Raw genomic sequence first — 20,391 nt, 5'->3', positions numbered from 1 at the left:
GGTACTGCCACTGATGTGATGTGTAGAAATCTTTCCTTATTATGAACACTGACTGCTACAATATTTGCAAACAAATTCTTAAAGCAATATGGTTTAATTAGCATTTAAAGCCAGACCTTTTGCCACAAAGAAGACTAAGCTCATTAGATTCTAATATTTTCATTCCATTTAGTGAGAAGTTGATTCTCCCTCCAAGATTACTTTAGTTTTGGAGGGTTAGACTTTGCAACAAATAATTCATACACACACACACACACACACACACACACACATCCTCTCAACATTGTACATTTTTATGTTTAAATTCTTGTTTATAATTGCATGCTTGTTGTAGATGATGTGTGTTTTCTGGGCTCATCCTGATGTATCAAGGACATGTGCTGCTAAAACAGCAATTGTTGCAAACATTGCAAGTCACAGTTTGAGGCATAGGAACTTTGTTGGTCTGGCATCATACATTGCCAGTACCTGTAATAAATATTGCTTATATTTTAAGTTTATAGCAAATTAAATGAGCAAGCATATTACTAAGAAAAATAGAAAATATTCTGCCTGTGGCAGAAGAAAGATTCTAGAAATATTTAGTTCATTTGAACTAACGACAACCACGGAGGAAATGTATCAGACATTCAAAAGAAAAACTGGATGACAAAAATCGTCTATCAGCTGTCTTATTTACATTGTTTATAGCATCACCAAGCTCAGTATAACTGTGCAGCTATTAGAAACATATCTTTGAATGAATATCTTTTGAATAAAATGTTGAAATAAGTATGTTTGCTTAATTTACAAAATCTCAGTATCATTGAAACTTAGAGTTACTTTTCTGTTTTCTCTGTACACGATGAAGTAAGATAAATATAAGTGTCATTTGTATGCAATGATGCACTTTAAAAACGTGGGAGGCAGAGTGATAAGAGTGGAGAAAGAGAGAGAAAAATAGACGCTTCCTCTCAGTAGTATTTTGTCTGTGATCACTTTTGGGTTTTCTCAAAGCTGGGACAGGGACTCTTGTGCTTGATACAGACAGACTCTGGGGCATGATAGTTACCCAGTAAAGGTAGTCCTTCTATCGCTAGTTGTGTAGACTCATGGAAGTCATGTCATGGTAGCTACAGGCTCTATAGCTGCGCTCCACTTCTTAGGAACGTCTGTTAGTTGTTTAGTAAGAATTTCTGAGGTTGGAGAGCAGTATAATTGTGCGGTTGGGATTATTACATGTTATTTTTATAGAATAGTGTCAGTGATAAAGAATCCATTCAAGAGACACTCTGATTTTGTAATAGAGATCATTGCGTCTGTGGTTAATGTAGGCTGAAACAGATCTCAAAGGAAAGTTTGTGGTGCATTCGTTTGCCCAATGTGTCAGCTAAAGAGATAAGACGAAAACCTACAGCAAGGCCTTCATCCTTCTCCCAGCACTAAGGGTCCCTTCACTCCCTAGGTGCCCAGCCCGGACCGAAGCCCCGCCCCCAGAGCTGTCCGCCAATCGGCTGCGCCGCGTGAGCCCGGCCCTCGCATGTCACGTGATGAAGCCCAGCCCGCTTCCGGTGCGTCGCCCGCGGCTGACGTCCCCGGCCGGCGTCGCGTCAGGGCTGGCCGGCGGCGGCAGCGGCGGCGGTGGCAGCGGCGAAGGCGGCGATGGTAGCGACCCCCGAGCGGGCTTGAGGGCTCGGACCCGGCTCCCTCCCCGCGTTTCCTCAGGCGGACGCGGCGCCGCGGGCCGGGCTCGCTCGGCTCCTGCTCCCTCCCCGGCCGCTGCCCGGGCAGACGCGGACGAGGCCCGCGCTGGCTGCCTTGACGCACCCCGGCTCGGCCCCGGACGGCCCGGTTGCTGTGCGGAGAGGAGGCCGAGTCGGTAAGAGGCGGCGGCGGGGCCTGGAGGCTGCCGGGTCCCCGGGCCGCACTCGCGCCCTCGTCGCTCTCGGCCGGCACCCGGCTCCCTGCCACCCGCCGGCCCTATTGTCTGCGCGCCGCCGCTCTCCCCCGCCTTCTTTCCCTTGCCGGGTAGTCGGCTGTCAACCTGCAGCTCCCGGGCTCCGGGCCAGCCGCGCCGCGGCCTTTCCTGGCTCCTCTTGCCACCCTTGCCCATATGGGCCCGCCTCGTCCTGTCCTCCACCTCTGCTTAGCTTCGCGGTCTTTCCCTCACCGCTCACTTGCTCTGTGTTCCTGTCTCTGTCCTCTCACTGTCATCTCCACTAACTTCACCGTCCTCACACCGCAATTCTTTTTACCGCTTTTCCTGCTTTTTTTTTTTCATTCTTGTTGTGTTTCACCTACCCTTCCCTGTGTTGAGCAGTTTTGCTGTAAGGATCTTTCCAGTAGATTGTCTCTTGTAAAAGTTTTTTAATTCAGATGTCTTCTTCATTTTCCCCATTTCCTCACAAGAGAATGGAGGTGCCTTATTCCTGAGAGTCACGGGGGGATTAGATTTACAGGCTGGAAGTTTGATCTTAGGAAATGTTAGCTTAACTGGCACGTTGCCTCTTCAGATTCGATTTCCGCACATTTAAGTAACAGCCTTGTATGTTGCACACTTACAAGACTGCTATTTAAAATATTTAGATTTGTTGCCATTACACCCAATGCACCAAGGCTACTAATCTTAACTTCACTGAAACCATGCCAGAATATTCTATAGCCCCTTAGGCACAGGCTTGTAATCTTGATCCCCCCTATTTTTGTTTCCCTTTTCAGATTCTAAAAAAAACCAGGAAGGCACATTTGGAATTCTGTTTGCCTTTATGTTTTTCCCTGTTTTGAGCAGTAACCAAACCATTTTAAAAATAAATTTCAGTTGTGTGAGGTGTTTTTTTTTTTTTTTTAGGGTTTTTGTGTTTGTGTGAAGTTCTTTTTATAAGCCGGAGAGAGTCTAGTCAGTAGGAATGTAAAACATGTTTTAAGCATCTTCCTCCAACAATACCAGCTTTATGTTCCTGATTACCAATTGTGTTTTGATAAGACTTGGCATACCAATTGTATTTTCACTCCACTACCGATACTTGGAGAATGTATTCATTTCCCTCAAATACTTAGTAGTGGAAAAGGCCTCAAGTGTGCTAGGAGGCCAGTGTGACCTAAACAATAGCAAATACTTGATCTGTGAATGATCTACAGGGAACTCCTTTGCAGGTTTTATTTATTTATTTATTTTAATGATTATCATTGTGGGCACTATGTTGAGTTAATGATGAAACCATACTCAGAGTCAAACTCCGGCATTATTGATGATTAAACGTGAAATTTAAGAAAAATAACCCTCTGCAACTCTTTTTTGTCAAAATTATGGAGTGGTGTACTGCTGAGGTAGTATGTACTAATGCATGCTGATCTTACAGAAGATTGCTTAGAATCCTCAGTTCCTTAGGGCATGTCTATTGCTTCCTCCGGGGTCCTAATGTTTTATATAGGGTTATACATTTTGACATACTGAAAGATTTCTGGAAATTAAGCTGTATTACCCTCGAGGATTTCAATAAACAGGATTGTCTTAATTTTTAGAAACAGCATTTTCATCCTTGGGTGGAACTTTCTTGGGTATTTTTGAGTTAAGGTTTAAGGCATTTTAGCCATTCTTAAGTTTTAATAGCTTGTCCCTTCTTTTTAGCTAGTTTTCCTTTCTGTATTCCTTTTATTAATGCCATGCCAATATTGCCTTCATGTTGCATGCTTCCTGCAGGTATTGGTAATCATCTAACTAAAAAAAACTGGAAAGTATTATAACTTTCTATGTATTATTTTGAAAGTTACTTAAATTTTGTTTGTTCCTTTAAGCCATATTCCCTGTGCATTTCATGCATTAGAATCTAACTGTCTTTTTTCCTCTTGAGGTAGTGGAAAGAAAATACTGAAGAATAGGATCTCAAGATGAGTAAAAAGCCCCCAAATCGTCCTGGAATCACTTTTGAGATTGGTGCTCGTTTGGAGGCACTGGACTACTTACAGAAATGGTATGGAAAATACAGAACTTTGGCCCAAAACACCAAATATGTAGCTTTAGTCTGTCAGTGGCTATCCTAACCACGTGTCAGGCGAGTGAGTATATCTGTCCCTTGACAAATATACGTGCACATGGGGTTTTAGGTTTAGCCTTTATAAACTTCAGAGATTGTTTAGTACAGTACTTTAGATAGTTGAGATTTTTAAAATATGAGTCAAATAGAATGGTACCCTTGAATAACTATCAGCTATTTTTGGGAGAGGAGGAAGGTTAATTCACGTAATCGGCTTCGTACATTTGGACAGAGGCCTGGACGTGTCTGTTTTCTTGCTATTTATCAGTGGTTAGGATTTTCCCTTTCATAGTATCCATGTCCATCCTTTATTATCTCACAGAAAACCAAAATCACATCTAATCTCTTCCTTCCTAACGAGCAGAACCTCAAAGCCTGTTGTACGAAAAAGGCAGTCTTCCAGAACTGCACTTTCTCCTCTTATTTGTTGTGCATCTATGAAAGATGGTCAGTATAAACACCCTATGCGTGTCACTTACACAGTGGTGTAGGAAAGGGTGATATGCTAGTGTGATATCCATTTGGTTAGGAGGGGAGGGAAGTAGCACACAGAGGAATAAGGATGAGGGAATGAGTTGCTCATTCTAATTGGAGGCTCATCATTCTGCCTGTTAGGCTAATGTCCGCTTGTTGGTATTTGGGGGCCACTGAGAGAAGCATTTGATAGTTTCTGTCTTGCAACTTTGCTCTCTTCTCCTGATGCTCACTTGTTTTGGAGAAGGGCCTAGAAGCTTAGCTACTCCAGGACTTTATTTACTACACATTTTGACATTTTCTTTCACTGTATCTTCATTATAGCCATGATGGGAGCCAGTAGATTCACTTATGATATATTTGCATTCAGTCATCTTATCAAATTGTCAGTGGCAAACAGAAATCTGGTTTAGTCGTAGTATTGACTTGAGACTGGCCTTCGACTTTTGTTAACAACCTAGCCTTGGACCTCCGCATGTCTTTATCACCTAGCTTAATGACCTCATTTTGGGCTCTTTAGACAGTTTGGAACTCTTCTTTAAGGTTGAGTGACAATTATTTAATTATTTTGCCTCTTACTCCTAGCTCCTTATTGGATAGTTCTTGTAAGGAGCTGTTTCTTACGAGGTGAATTGTACATATATTGTTTCGTTGAACTTGGGAAACACCTGAGAAATAGGTTTTATCAGAGCAAGGGTGATTAAGAAACAGTCTCCAGATCTTAGCAGATATCAGCGAGGATGTGTTGATGGCAGTGACGAAATACTACTATGAAGTTTGACTATGCACTGTGCAGTAAAAGATGCCAGTTTGTGCAGAATGGCTTTCTTGTTTGTGATTTAACCAACATCGTTTTACTGCAGAAGTACACTGTTGAGTCTTTGTGAGATATGAGTATAGAAAGAATCCTTTTTTGATGTGAATCTTTACCTTTTTTAAGCTACTGCTTTTGTGAATAACAAGTTATTTTATATTTATATATTCACATAGGCTTCTCAATCAACAAAGTACCATTGAGCTATTGTCTAGCTTTGAAGAACCATTTAGTTTATTAGTTCATGCAGTAGTTTTTAGAGACACTAACATAACTTTGGCCTTGTTGTATAAGAAGTTTACTTTTGGTGATGAAATGTATTCTAATTTAGTGGCTGTTAAATTTGATTTAGTAATTAAATTTAAAAAATATTTTTAGAGAATTTTTGTTCAGACCTTGGCTGATAGTACTTTAGTGTCCTGTGCTTCAAAGTAGAATTCCTGAAAACATATCAGAATTGTAGCTTCTCAACAAGAGGTTCATGCTAGTCGGTATAATGTCTACCTGTATTTCTAGCGAGTTCAGTGATAATGGTCTTATTGAGAAACATTGGCCAGAGTAATCACATGGCAAACACTGAAATTTGTTCTGATTTTAATTTTTATAAACTCATTTATATGATGTGGCTCCTTAAAAAAACACAAACCTTTCAGAGTATTGTATATGTATACATATATACATATACACTCATTTGGGTAATTCAAATAATTTCTTAAGATTGAGTTTTGCTTTTTTTTTTTTGTCAGTATCAGGAAATAGAGTTAAATCAACCTTAAATTTAATATCAAGTGGTTTACCACAGAACATCTGTTGAAGTGCTAAGATCTACTTAAATTTCTAGGTGGCACAAAAGTTATATGAAGCTTTCTGTTTGTTTGTTTGTTTTTTTAAAAGTGGTTATATAGCTAAAGACAATTAACTATTCATACAGAATAGTATGTATGTATATCATCCTACTTGTAAAAAATTCAGTATTTCATGTAAAGTCTTCATATATTTGTTTTAGTGTCAAATAAAAATTAATAACAATTTGGTTTTTAAAACTTCAGCAATTTTATAAGGAACAGAATAGCTAATATTTTAAAATATACTAAATATAGCTGGGCAGTGGTTGTGCATGTCTTTAATCCCAGCACTCAGGAAGCAGAGTCAGAAGTATCTCTGTGAGTTCAAGGCCAGCCTCATCTACACAGTGAGCTCCAGGACAGGCTCTAAGCTACACAGAGAAACCCTGTGTCACAACGAAAACAAAAATAAAACAAAATACTAAATAGAACTTTTTTGTTCCCTCCATTCTTTAATATTTCTGCATGTATAGTGAATGCTTTTATCATCCATATACATTCAGTTCCATTTGAAAATTATTGGTTCATATTTGATATATATATGTGTGTGTATATATATATATATATATATATATATATACTTTGAACTGTTAAGTCACTGGACAGGCAGCGTAGAGCAGTATTGCAAATGTTTACTTTTTTTGATCTTAAGACATGTACACTGAACCACTTACTGTGGAATCAATTTATCACATTTTCTTTTAAAAGAATAATTAGAGGTAATAGAGAGGTAGCTCAATAGTTAAGGGAACTTGTGTCTTTCCCATAGGATTCAAGTTAGTTTCTAGTATCCATATGCAAAGGCTTACTATAACTGCCTGTAACTCCAGCTCCACGGGATCTGATCCTTTCTTCTAGCTTCTAGAGTACCCTCACACACACACGCACACACACACACACACGTTTAAAGAATATTTTTATGTTTTGTGTTAGCCTTTACCTGTTTGATTCCTGAGAAGATCAGAAGAGAGTTACAAAGGGCTGTGAACCACAATGTAGGTGCTGTTAAATGGACCTAGGTCCTAAGAGCAGCAAGTGTTCTCAACCACTGTGCCATTTCTAGCCACTTCTCCATATATAAAATTTAAGATAGAGTCCCTTGTACCACCTACCTAAACAGACAACAGCTAAAAAAGCACAAATATTGATAATGGTATAATTCTCAAAATGTCAATTAGTTTGATCTGTATATATAACAGGTTTTTCATGTACAAAAAAAGAACAATAATTTTTTGTGTGTCCTAGTAATAAAAGAATATACTAAATTTAGTGGGAAGAAATAAAATGAAGTTAAGCAACTTCTTTTATGTTTTTGAAGACTTGAATTACTAGGAAAATGTCAGTCTGTTTCCTAGGAAGAATACCATCAATAGTGCTTGAACAACCAACACCACATTCTCCTTAAAGTTCATAAAGATAGCTTCTCTTTGAAAATTCACTTATATTGTTAAGTGGTGATTTGTTACATCCTATTTTCAAAGTAAACATGCAGCTATATTTGTGAAAGCCATTGATGGCTTATGTATTTATCTCTCTGCACTAATGAATACAGGCCCTACGAAGTCATTGTGGAGTTTGATTTTGTATTTGCCTTTGTTCCCTAGATCTTTTCTACACAGAGTAAACTCCTGCTTTTAATTTTTCAATATTTTGTCATCTTTTTAAAGACATTTTCTTTTAACTTATTTTCTGAGCAACCGGCATAAGGACTTTAATGTTCTAGATTAGCTAATGTAATCAGCTGTTTTAAATTGTAGTTTTCTATCATATTATCCATTGTTGCCTATGTCTATTCACACCTTGACATTGAGTTTTATCTCTGGAAGCCATCATAAGAATACCATAACAAGTATTTTGGTATAGGAATATATTTGGAGAAAGAGAATATTTATAATAAAGTTTTACCAAGGATACTAAATGGATGGTTTTTAATTGATGCAGTTATTTATGATCTGGTAAGTATGGGCAAGTGTGGTTTTGTTTAACAGTGCCACTGACACTGTTATCCATACAATATTTTCAGAATCAAATAAAAACATATCTAAGCCTGGTTTGGATTCTACAATTTCAAACTTAAAACACTGACATAAATGCAAAGGGAGAGGGACAGCTAGAAAATAAACCTCTGTGTATCTGAAGTCTTCAGTGTCCAGTCTTTTAGTAGACTGTAATGTTGGCATGAGAGTGAGGTAGACTCACATAGGAAAAAGATGCCATTGCAGCAGGCTGTTAGAGCCTAGTATTTAACTGCTCAGCATATCTTCTCCTTCAGTAGACTTCTAGATTGCAGAGCTTCTGTAGACACATCAGCAGCTAACCACGTGGAATATAGTTGGTAAGAAGTGATGATACTGGTTTTAACAGTTTAACTGCTGCCATTTGATTAGGCTGTTATTCTGCAGTTAGTAATTTATTTATGAGAACACAGCAGATGGAGTGATATGCTGTTAACCTTAGGAGATTTGAAATACAAAGTATTCAGATGAGTTCTACTCTTCTGACTTCTTTTCTTATATTTCTGTTAATTTTCTTCTAGATCTAAAGAAAAGGAAAGTGAGAGATTAAAAAATGTGGAGATGTCTCCAAGTATGAGAGTTTGCTAGAACAGTTTAAATTTGAGTTGGCAAATGCTATTCCCACACATTTGGAGGGTTTGCACTGTATGGAACATTTGCAAATATGAGTGTTTAAGTTGTTCCTAACAGAATTTTAATATGTGAGAAAGTTAAAGAAGTTAAGATTGTAGTAGTGATACCTCTAATTGAAAATAAGTGCCTATTTCCAAAATAAAAAGTTAACTTTATATTGGTGGCTTTTCAGAAGAATAAAGCGATTTGTAGCCTATATATTTGGCAGGGAATGCCCCTGGAAATTAGTCACTTTAAAAGTAAAGTGGACTTAGATGAGTTCAAATAATTTCAGGATAGAGATTATTTAGCTGATGTGAGTAAAGTTTTTGTCTTTTTGTGTTTGGAATTTCAAAAGATTTTCTTTAATACTTGAAATGTAATTATTTTGAGTCATTCACTACCACTGAAAATCAGATTTCTGGTGCAACTCAGGAAAAAAATGTGTAGTTGTATGTATAGTACCAAAATAATTGAATTATATATTAGGTTCATAAATGCACATACACACACACACCAACACATACCAGAACAACAGTTTAAGGGCCCTTTGTGCAGAGAACTCAAATTGAAAGGTAAAAACTTCGTTTTAAATTCTGATGTTTAATCTGATCATAAGGTGGGCCTGTGCCTGCGTGTAAACACTAACTGTCTACAAACTAGAGCTCTGCCTGCTGTGTTTAAGATGCTAATGATGAGGCCCTACTGATAAAAAAGTATGAAAAGCAAGATTGGAAGTAGGTGGGCTCATCAAAACACGCTTGGTTCCTCTGTCCTTGTCTCAGTGTACTGATGTATTTTTAAATCCATTTTCTGGTTTATAAGTTTGGTTGGTTTTTGTTTGTTTTTTTTTAAGCCTTATTTTCTTTGGAAAAAAAAGATAAGTAAATTTAATTAGAATCCAGAAAATATGTGTTCTCAATGCTTTTTGTGTCACGTGTTTTGTGTCTCTGTGTTGGTGTTCTTCTAGTGAGTGTGTCCCATTGTAGGTTTTTTTTCCAGTTACAACACCCGTTTCCTTTATCTCTTTTCACCTTTTCTGGTTTGACAGATAATTGTATTTATAGATGGACCCGTCATAGATCTGAGATAGAAATAAAGTAGGTATGAAGAATCTATAGGTAGCTTTTCATAACTGCTAGTCACTTAGAAGAAGAAATGGTGTTCAGACATGTAGGGAAAGGCCAATATATCTTGGAACCAAAATATAGGGGTCTGAAACATTTGGATGATAGAAACCTTTCAGTCCAGGTAGGGTGAGGTCAACAGTACAGTCCACTGCATCGTGTAGATTTCCAAGAGCACTCACCTGTTGGCTAAATGTGCCTAGGTCAGCACTGTTCCTGACTTCTCTAGTGGTGTATGTACATGGTATGTAAGAGCCCTCAGGTGCCCTTGTTCTTAGGATTACAGTTTTAGGCAAGGCAAGCTAATTTCAGGTCTGCCTGTCCAAAGAACTTCCTCCTGATTTTGGCTTAGAAGCCAATCTTTAAATTGACAATTTTATTTCATGGCTTCATTGAGTTATAAATATATGAAGGTGAAATCTCAGGCTGGCTGTGCTTTATTTTGTGTGTTCATATAATGGCAGAGATTGGGCACAAACTAAAAAAGAGTGAATGTTTGATACATGATTTAAAGGCAGCCATTTTCTCTACATATCCCTTTCAGCATTCTTACTAAATGTTACCATTGTTGAGATACCATTATGCATAGTGGGTATTTATTTTAGATAATAACTGTCCTATATTCTTGGGCTAACAGAAACCGATTTCAGACATGTTTGTCTAAGAAACAGACTGTTTACAAGAAAAGGTAAATTATTTTAGTTTCCATATTGTTTTCACTAGTAAGAACCTACTAGATCTGAACCATCATAATGATGAGTTGACCAACTAATACATAATGAGAGTTATAAAAATTGGTTAAAAAATTTTGTGGACTAAAACCTGAGTTCAGGGATCTGTCATTTATTACTTCTTTAACTTGAACAAGTTACTGAACCTTTAGGAACACTGGTGACCTCACTTTTTTAAAAAAGTAGCAAGAGTCTGGTGTGGTAACTTATCTGTACTCCTAGCACACAGGAGGCTGAGACATTATTTTGAGACCTGGCAAGCTTTGTCTGCATGTAAGACTCTGTCTCAAAAACAGCAAATAGTGGGGATGTAGTATCTCACATAAAGAATCCTTTGAGGGTTAAAATCCCCATTACATTGAAAACTTAACTTAGCATGGCTTCTTCCTCATGGTAAAGATACATGATAAGCATTAGCATCAAATACAGTAGAGCCAAATGAAACAAGGAGCTAGTGTAAATCTGTAGCACTCAGTCGGGGTATAAACCCTATTTTTGGAAATATTCAGAATGCTAAATATCTAGAACTCTGGATTTTGCTGACATAATTTTTAAAAGTCTGGTTCTAGAAATTCAAACAAATTGTTCAAAGTACATGAACTTTGAATCCAATACCAGGGAAAGGAAGAGCATGCTTTAGTAAAGGTGGGAGGGAGTCCTTAGTAATCTAATGTTTATAATGTGAGAATGTAATGGGTAAACTAAGAAGCAGATTGAAGAAAGAGTTTCTGCTGACAAATGTCACAGGAGTGTTTGCAAAAATCTGAAAAAAAGAAATCACTGATGAAAACTTTTAGAATTCAGTGTTAGAGAGGATGTGTGGTTTTTTTTTTTACTCTTCCCTAATTAACAGTTTTTCCCTTTATTTTACATTCCAACCACAGTTTCTCCTCCCTCTTCTCCTGTCCCCCTCCCTAACACACACACTGCTTCTACTCCCCTCCTCATCCTCCTCTATCTCCTTTCAGAAAGGACAGGCCTCCCATGGACTTAAACATAGCATGGCACATCAAGTTGAGGTAGACTGATTTCTTCCCCGTGCACAAAGGCTGGGCAGGGTAATCCAGCATGGAGAACGGGTTCCCAGAAGCCAGCTAAGTGTCAGGGACAGGTCCTCATCTCACTGCCAGGAGCCTTACAAACAGACCAAGCTACACAACTGTTTTACACATGCAGAGGGCCTAGGTTGGTACCATGCAGTCTCCCTAACTGTTGGTACAGGGTCCATGTGCTCCCATAAGCTTAGATCAGCTGTCTTAGATCAGCTGTCTTTTTGGGTTTCTCTGTCATGACATTGATACACCCCCACCCCCACTCCCACTTGTACAATCCCTCCTCCCTTTCTTCAGGAGGACTCCCAGAGCTTAGCCCAATGCTTGGCTTCCATCTGCATCTGTTTCCATCAGATACTGAATGAAGGCTCTCTGTTGACAAGGTAGCCATCAATCTGATTACAGTAAATGGCCAGTTTAGGCACCTTCTTTACTTATTGCTAGGGCGTCTTTCTTTGCTGGAGTCATCCTTGTGGATTCCTGGGAGTTTCCCTAGCACCAGGTTTCTCCGTAGTCTTCTGTCCCACCACCAAACTACCTCCTGCACCAATAATCTATTATATCAATGTTCTTGAGAATCTAAACTATTTCATATATTTCTTTTTATAATACCAAGTTTAAATTATGATTTATGTTTACATTATTGTGTTAAAATGTAAAAAACTAGCATGCGTGTGAGACAGCAGTAACTTTAAACATACTAGCATAGTGATATTGTTGCATCTTTAATGTAGTAGGAGTGAATAGGTGAAGGAATATTGAAAATGACAACGCATAATATAAACTTAAAGTGCTTCCAGGAAGCTAACAAAATAAAACAGTTATTAGGTTACAAGACTATTGTATTTACCTTAATTTTTATTTGGCAAGTGATCATTCAACCTAATAGTCATACATAAGGCAGCTCTTACATCTGTTTCTGACTATCCTAATAGATTTTATATACTATAGTAGTTACATGATATAAATGAAATTTTCATCTACATAACTTTTATTGTCAGTCCTTACCTACTTGAGTGTCCTAACATTAGATTATTCTTAACTCTTATTTCAAGTTTCTTTATTACTATCATTTGAAACTTACCTAATTTTGTCAAGATTTCCTAATATTCTTTTTTAAATAATACTTGTGCATGTTTTATGTTAATGTTATATAATACTATGTCATTACTCATTCTTATATTGCCATGGCTTTGATTTTCCTTTACTGAAATGAACAAAGAACTGTTAATTCCTAAATTACAAGATTACAATTTTTGTTATTGACATAAATAACTATTACTTAAAAAAACAAAACTTGAAAACTTATTGGTATATTTCTTAAAAATATCTTTGTCATTTTGTTTGCTTGACATTTATTCAAAAAGATTGGAAGCCTGTTCTGGTTATATTTGCTGAGTTGTAACCTAAAAATAGTTGTCAACTCTGCCCTTTGGTTTGTGTGCAAAAGATTCAAAAGTCACTTTCCTACAATTGACTATCAGTATAAAAATATATCAAGATGTAGCAAGCTGTATGACAAATCAGAATGAATTCCTTCAATATAGATAATGCTTATTTTACTGCTTCTCTAAAATGTTTTTAAAATTAATCCATCAGATTATCATCTAACATTGCTATTTCTAGTGTTATACATGCCTGCTGTCTCATGCCTCTGCTCTCTAAAGATAATAAAGAACTGAAGGTAGTAGATTGCCTTGCTTTCTAGAAGATATGTGTTCTGGGCATTCCTTTAAAAATTTTTTCTTTTCATGCCCCCTCCCCTCTAAAAATCTTAATTCAGTTTAGGAGTACCTGTCTGAAGAAAAGTCATCTACATCTATGCTGCATTTGGCAACAAAGAAATTGTCCAGTCTCTTAGGGGATTAGTTAAGACAATTATAAAGTGAACAAATATAATCACACACATGCACATATATAACAAGTTTATTTTGCATATATATGTATATTTATATTTTATATAGCATATATGTGTTTGTAAATTTGTGTGTATACACACATAGCAAATATATATATATATATATATATATATATATATATATATATATCCTATAGCAAATATAAGACAAAATGAGCAGTGTGAGCCAGGGTTGGTATTCAGTAGCAGCGGTGGCTCCTTTTTTGGACTGCTTGTGTTCTCCTTGTGTTTTCCCAGCACTTTGGAGTTGATGCAGTTAGAAACTGAAACTGTTCATGTGAAGCTAACTTCTTTGTCCTATGGCTTTAGCCAGTGTCTGGTTCTTACTGAGTTAAGGATTTAGTCTACAATCAATAGGTCCTGTTACTCTCTGAACAGTCTTATACAAGTTAGAAGCATCAGTTACTGTTCTAAATAAACAAATTTTTATTCAAGTTGGAAATGCCAGTTACAGTGCTGCAATTACAGTATTTGGACAAGGCAGTGAAATCTCAAGAGTTCTGAGAAGGTGAAAGTGATTTTTATTTTTGCCAATAGCATTTTTCTTTATAGCCGGGCTGTGGTTAAACTTGGGTGTTAGAAGACATAGACCTGGAAAGGCTCAAATACCAAACCTAAAGGCCAATTAAAATTAGCAAAAAAATATTTTCAAGTCAAATATATTCTGTCTCCCAGCTTCCAGAATATAGGACTTAGAAAAGCCAAGTTAACCCAGAACAATGCAGTAAATCCTGCTGGACCAGACTGGTGTACTAACATCATCTGCCTTTTGAGGTGGCCTTTTTGCAGGGAAGGTAAATAGTGAAAGCTTTGTTATTTTTCAGCAGTAGTAGAAAAAGGGCCAGAGAACATTCTATAGGATTTTGGCATCGAGGAGTCATCCTTTTGGTGAGGTGACATTCTCTTCATCTCTTTCTATTAAATCTTTGAGATGGGGCAACTATGGAGATTCCCTCTTCACTTTTGTCTTTAGTCATTGTGGCATCTTACTTGACACTATGGATTCTGAAATCTTTATCTCCCACTTAAATATTTTCCTGAATCATTCATAAATGTCTGGGACTAAGCCTAATCACTATTCTTTACTGTAACAGCTTTCTGTGATTCAGCCTTTGAAAGTGTCAAAAACAAAAACATTTAACACCACATCTTCCAAATTCAGGAAGAAAAATCTTATGTTCAGTTCATAGTCAATTATAGTAAAGCCTAACTAGCATGTGAAAATAATACATGCTTTAAGATAGAGAGGCATTTGTGAATAAATTTGCTCAACAAACTTTTTTTTTTCACTGTGTGTATCAAAACATATACTATTAGTATGGGCCATCTGCTGGAAGAGAGGAAATATTTTACTGTCTAGAACTATATGTGAAATACCATGTTGGAATGTACATTGTACTTGTGTTGCAAAGATCTTAGCATGCTTTTTTCTTCCTAAGGTATAACCAAAGGCCAAATTAAATAGAAGCCTTCTGCTCCTTAGAACAAAGAATCATTTCATTAGCTTGCTATTTCAAAAACCCCTTAAGTTTGAAACAGGCTAACAAGTCCAGTTTAATGCTCTCCTGTTCTCATTTATCCCCTGGACTGTCTATCATATAGTCTAGCCAAATGGAATACTATGGTTGCCTTCAGGTGCCCTTAAATCTCTGAAGGTGAAGTCCTTGAGGACAAATGATGCTCCTTGTTTTCCTCTATGACTTATATGCTGTAGTTTCAGAGTCATATTTTTAATAATGAACATTTAGTTAACTATATGCTGTCATTTGTACTCAGAGTCTTAATTCTTCAGACGTCCCACCAAGTTGAATATGGACAGTGTTTCCTAAGAACCTTCAGTGAGGTTTCCATTGTCCTCATAGTTAAGCATGTGAAATAAGGTTGTCTATTCACTTAGAAGTTTTTCTGTATGTTTTAACCACTCATATATAGACTTCACCCCACTTCTACTGACATGGTAGAGAAGCTTTTTATCAGCCTCTGCTCTGAAAACTGTACCATGTATTTTTTTTAGTCCTTATCTGTTAAAGCAGATTATATCTATAGCATGGAAAGAAACCAAGATACAGCATATATAAAGAACCAAGTTTCAGTACACAAAGACGATATACAGGGCAGCATTTCTCATCCGCTTCTCCAAACTGAGCTCACTTATGAAATGCTAATAGAATTTAGTAATCTACCAACAGTGCCTGCCTGCCTTTTTTTCCTTCCTTCCTTTTTCCTTCCTTCCTTCCTTCCTTCCTTCCTTTTTTCCTTCCTTCCTTCCTTCCTTTTTCCTTCCTTCCTTTTTTCTTCCTTCCTTCCTTCCTTCCTTCCTTTTTCCTTCCTTCCTTCCTTTTTTCCTTCCTTCCTTCCTTCCTTTTTTCCTTCCTTCCTTCCTTCCTTCCTTCCTCCTTTCATTCCCCCCCACACCTTTTCATAGTGCCCATGAACCAAACTTCAGGCCTTGTTCTTGTAGGCAAGGTCTTTGTTACTAAACTAAACATCCATTACTACCTTTGACTTATTCGATGTTTAAGTATATGGTGGATTTCTTGATAATATTTCTGATACCTTTAACTAATTAAACTTGTGAAAAATAAAATAGATTATAATCCTGTGCATTTGCATTGTTTTAATTCTTGGCAGTAGTGTAGGTATGCATATCATTCTCTAGGCATTTATATAGAGACTGTCATGCTGTAACTTACCCTGAAGAGGTCCCCCAAGATGTAATTTGTTCAAGCTGTTGCTTTAGGCATCCTCTCAGCCAACAAAATTTAAAATATTTTTGGAAAACCATAAGTTGTTTAAAAATAACAATCCAGATTTGCATTATTTAAATTCATTCAGATTCTGATGTTTTTACTGAATTAAATCATGTAATGAAGTAGAGATATATTTGACTCTGTTACTGTGGACTCTTCTCACTTTGAAGACTGTTTTAAATATGAAGAATTCCATACATTTAGAATTTGAAGGAGCCTAGAGAGCAAAGCGCTTGGATTTTACATAAAATTTGAGGATGGGATCAGTGAAATTAAAAGCTCCTATGCCTTGAGAAAGATTTACCAGTTTTTACAATTAACGGAAAGATCTCTTTATGGTGCTTCAATGGCTAGTAATGTTGCAAATATAGGGCATCCTTGTTGAGAGTTTTCCTGTATGCTATAATACCTTTATATTTTAAAAATTAGAGCAACAAGACAAATCAAGTGTAGCACTACAAATAATGAACTTTGTACTTTTGATTTTAAGTGGCTGTATAGTCATGTCTACCCAAAAACTAATGGAGGTTTGCTGGGCCTGATGTTTTTCTGTAACAAAATGTTTCCTTATCCACTTCTCCCTGAAGACTTAAGAGTTAAGGTTAGAGTCAGCCAACAGCCCTCATAGTTGTTAGGAAATATGAAGACTGTCTGCCATTCACATTGCTTCCTATTCCTGATGAAAACTGCTCCAGTAGCTTTTGTGTGTTATGGCTGTGCCAGATGCTGGGGGCTATGGGAAAGGAGCAAGGCTTAATTATTAATTACATCCAGAGCTCATAGGATAGAGCAGTGTTCTAGCGTCATGATCCTTAGCTATGCATTGTTTTTAGACTTGATAAATATTTTGAGAAAAAAACATTTCCTGTTTAGTAAAATCAGGTGCTTTATCTCCATTTCCTGATAGCAGCCATAATTCTTCAAGTAACATAACTTTTTTGGAGTATTTGAAATTGGAAGCTTGAGACACATATAAATGCCTCTGGCAGTAGAAACACTCTCCAGCCTATAGTTTTGGAGCCTATCTAAAGGCAACAGAAAGGAGTCCAGGAAGTCAGATGTGAGCATCGCATGTTGAACAAGTCCTTAACAATGAACATAAAAAAGGACAGGAAGGTCAGGTTAGGGTACGCAGGAAGCGTAGAATTGAAAGGTATGAATGGAAGGTGAAGGAGCATGGTGTGTGAGGAACCACAACAGCTCAGTGTCATGCTACAAAACTAAGAAATCGTGTTAGGAAAAATCAGCTTATTTAGATGTGTAAATGACTAAACATGACTGACCTATAAAATAGGTAGTAACCTCGAAGTTACAAATGGCTTTATGCTTAGAAAGCTTTGAATTTATTTTTAAAATAGAAAAATATGAGACAAATTATTACAGCCTAATCATTTTCCGTGTATGGCATTTGAGTTCTAATGTTATTCATTTTAAACAGCTGAGTGGACATTTTAATGTAGTATGTTAGGAATAATGTAGTTTTCCTTATACAAAGTTTAAGTGAATTATTTTCTTTACTTTGAAATTAATCATAGGATAATCTACCTGTGAAGAAAACAATCAAATATTTTTAAATTTACGGTCTTGGCTTTTTCCTTCCTGGAATCTATGCTTATAATAGGATGTAGAAAAATAAAATGTGTGCTGACACGAAATGGAAGTATATGTATAGTCTGGGGAGGAAGCTCAATTGAAATTATGAAGTCTGCCCCTAAAACCTACTCCACAAAAACTGGAACTGATATTGTATACTCTAATCTCAGCTCTGGAGAGGCAGATATAGGCAGATGCCCAGGACTGACTCTCCAGCTAGCATACCTTACCTGGCAAGTTCCAGACGAGAAAAACAAAGTGGATGACATGTGGAGAGTGATAGCTGAGATTGTCTTCTGGCCTCCACATTAGTGGCTTCACACTGGCATGCACTCACACAAAAGGAAGCAGCTGTACATGTTGAAATATTTTCTAAATGTAATATACATATGTAATTCTAAATACAATCTTCATTTAATTTTTTACTATGTATGTTATAAAACATGACATTTGAAGATTGATATTATACTCTGTTTGATAGGTCATTGTTTATGTAACTGTGGAATGTCTTTAGCTCTTCCAACCTTATTTTTACCAAGTTTCTATTTTTTATTGTAAATTATACATTTCATATATATAGCTTTATAACTGGGATTATTAAGTCAAAAAAGTAGGGATGTGTTTACTACTTGATACATGTTAAAATATTAACTTTTTAAACATACAGCACTTTATGTTTTGCATTTGGAGTGTATCTGAGGGTTTATTTTCTCAGCTTTTGAGAGCAGTCATTGAAAAATGACAATAGCGATGCATAGTGTATGGGTTTACTAGTTTAGGAGTATACTGATTTTGTTTTTTCTCATAATTTTAATGGTAAGTTGTACCCATTAAAATATTTCTGTTTAATACTTTATACTTGACAATATAAGGATTACACTTGATATGAAGCTTTTTTATTTTTTGAGGTATCCATCACGAATTGAAAAAATTGATTATGAAGAAGGGAAGATGTTAGTCCATTTTGAGCGCTGGAGTCATCGTTATGATGAGTGGATTTACTGGGACAGCAACAGGTTGCGACCCCTTGAAAGGCCTGCTCTAAGAAAAGAAGGGCTGAAAGATGAGGAAGAGTTCTTTGTAAGTAGGAAGGTTTTCCCATTTAAAGCTTTTCTATCTATATAATGACATTTTAAAAGAATTGTGTCAAATTTAGCAGCCTGTTTTTGTTAATTAAATGGGTATCATGCATGAAATTGATCTTATAAGTTGTTTGACTAGGATTTTAAAGCTGGAGAAGAAGTTCTGGCTCGTTGGACAGACTGCCGCTATTACCCTGCCAAGATTGAAGCAGTTAACAAAGAAGGTATGCATTTGACATGACCTCAGGCTTAAATGTAGTAGGAAAATTCCTTTATTTTAAACTTCAGTTAAGGTATGTAATTGTTGTATAGAATCTTCTTTTTGTTCATGTTGTCCTGTGTGAGTTTCATGCTAGTGTTCTTTTTGGGACCATTGTTATATATTGCATGACTCATGATTCACAGCATAAATCAAAAGAAAAAACCGGCTGTGTTAGTGAGATTTCCCATAAGCCTGGGAAATCTTTCAGACAGATAATAAACTGGACTACTTACTGTTTTTTCAAAGAAACAAACACTACACACTGAGTGGTAGCTTCTTTGCAAGGGGCACTTGATCTACCCAGGGGATACTTCCTTTAAGTTGTGAACGACACATAAATTAGTTACAGAATAGCTGTTTATTCTGTTTGGGGTGGAAGAGTGAGGAAATGGTTAGACAGAGGCAAATATCAATATGTGAGGGACTTCAGAACCTTGCTAAAAGATTTGAATTTTATTTGGAAGTGATAAAAGACAGGGAGTAAGTTTAAACTTTGGATTAAAACTAAAAGTGAGCTTGAAAGAAATAGAAGGTAAAATAGAATCGGCAAACCTTTAAAAGGGTGTCAAGGAATTGTGTATGAAAAATAAATCACAGTAGTCCACCTGATAATCATGGTATCATTTTACAAAGATCTTAGTCCCATTTATTGTTGCAGTGATTTGGAGCTGCAATTGAGACTGGTTTCATTTCTAGTGCAGGAAGAGGTGTGAGATAGCTCTGTCATTGAGTATGCAGATTGTTTTCCCCTTTCCTTTGGGTGCTCACACTTCTGTGGAGCTGTGTTCCATAGTGTATTGTTTTAAGTCTTGTACCTGTGCACTCTTCAGCGTCCAGTGCAGAGCCTAACACAGAGTAGGTGGTCAGTAGCAGTGTTGGCAAGAAGAACTAAAGAATCTGTTTTCTTTTTTTTTTAACATTTTTTTAAAATTTATTTATTTATTAAAGATTTCTGTCTCTTCCCGGCCACCGCCTCCCATTTCCCTCCCCCTCCCCCAATCAAGTCCCCCTCCCTCCTCAGCCCGAAAAGCAATCAGGGTTCCCTGTTCTGTGGGAAGTCCAAGGAACCCCCACCTCCATCCAGGTCTAGTAAGGTGAGCATC

At 36.9% G+C, this 20,391-nt stretch overlaps 1 protein-coding gene across 4 annotated transcripts in view; it reads left to right on the top strand.

Annotated features, from left to right (window-relative positions):
• Window positions 1–1,587: 1,587 nt before the first annotated feature.
• The window catches only part of Phf20l1 (PHD finger protein 20 like 1), a 68,212-nt gene continuing 49,408 nt past the window's right edge, over window positions 1,588–20,391 (top strand). For 3 of the 4 annotated variants that reach the window (XM_041671719.1, XM_041671717.1, XM_041671720.1), the window contains exons 1-4: window positions 1,588–1,858; window positions 3,831–3,950; window positions 18,853–19,024; window positions 19,166–19,250. In XM_041671719.1, the coding sequence (XP_041527653.1) occupies window positions 3,868–3,950; window positions 18,853–19,024; window positions 19,166–19,250 (340 nt within the window). In that variant the 5' untranslated portion in view covers window positions 1,588–1,858; window positions 3,831–3,867. The remainder of the gene's footprint in view (window positions 1,859–3,830; window positions 3,951–18,852; window positions 19,025–19,165; window positions 19,251–20,391) is intronic. The other variant, XM_041671718.1, reaches the window with a different exon arrangement.

Source organism: Microtus oregoni, unplaced genomic scaffold (genome assembly GCF_018167655.1).
Source record: "Microtus oregoni isolate MIOR12 unplaced genomic scaffold, Mior012 000022F_ref0000154, whole genome shotgun sequence".
In the NCBI taxonomy this organism is placed as follows: Eukaryota; Metazoa; Chordata; class Mammalia; order Rodentia; family Cricetidae; genus Microtus; species Microtus oregoni.
The sequence above is the reverse complement of the archived record's forward strand: the minus strand, read 5'-3'. Positions and strand labels throughout refer to the sequence as shown.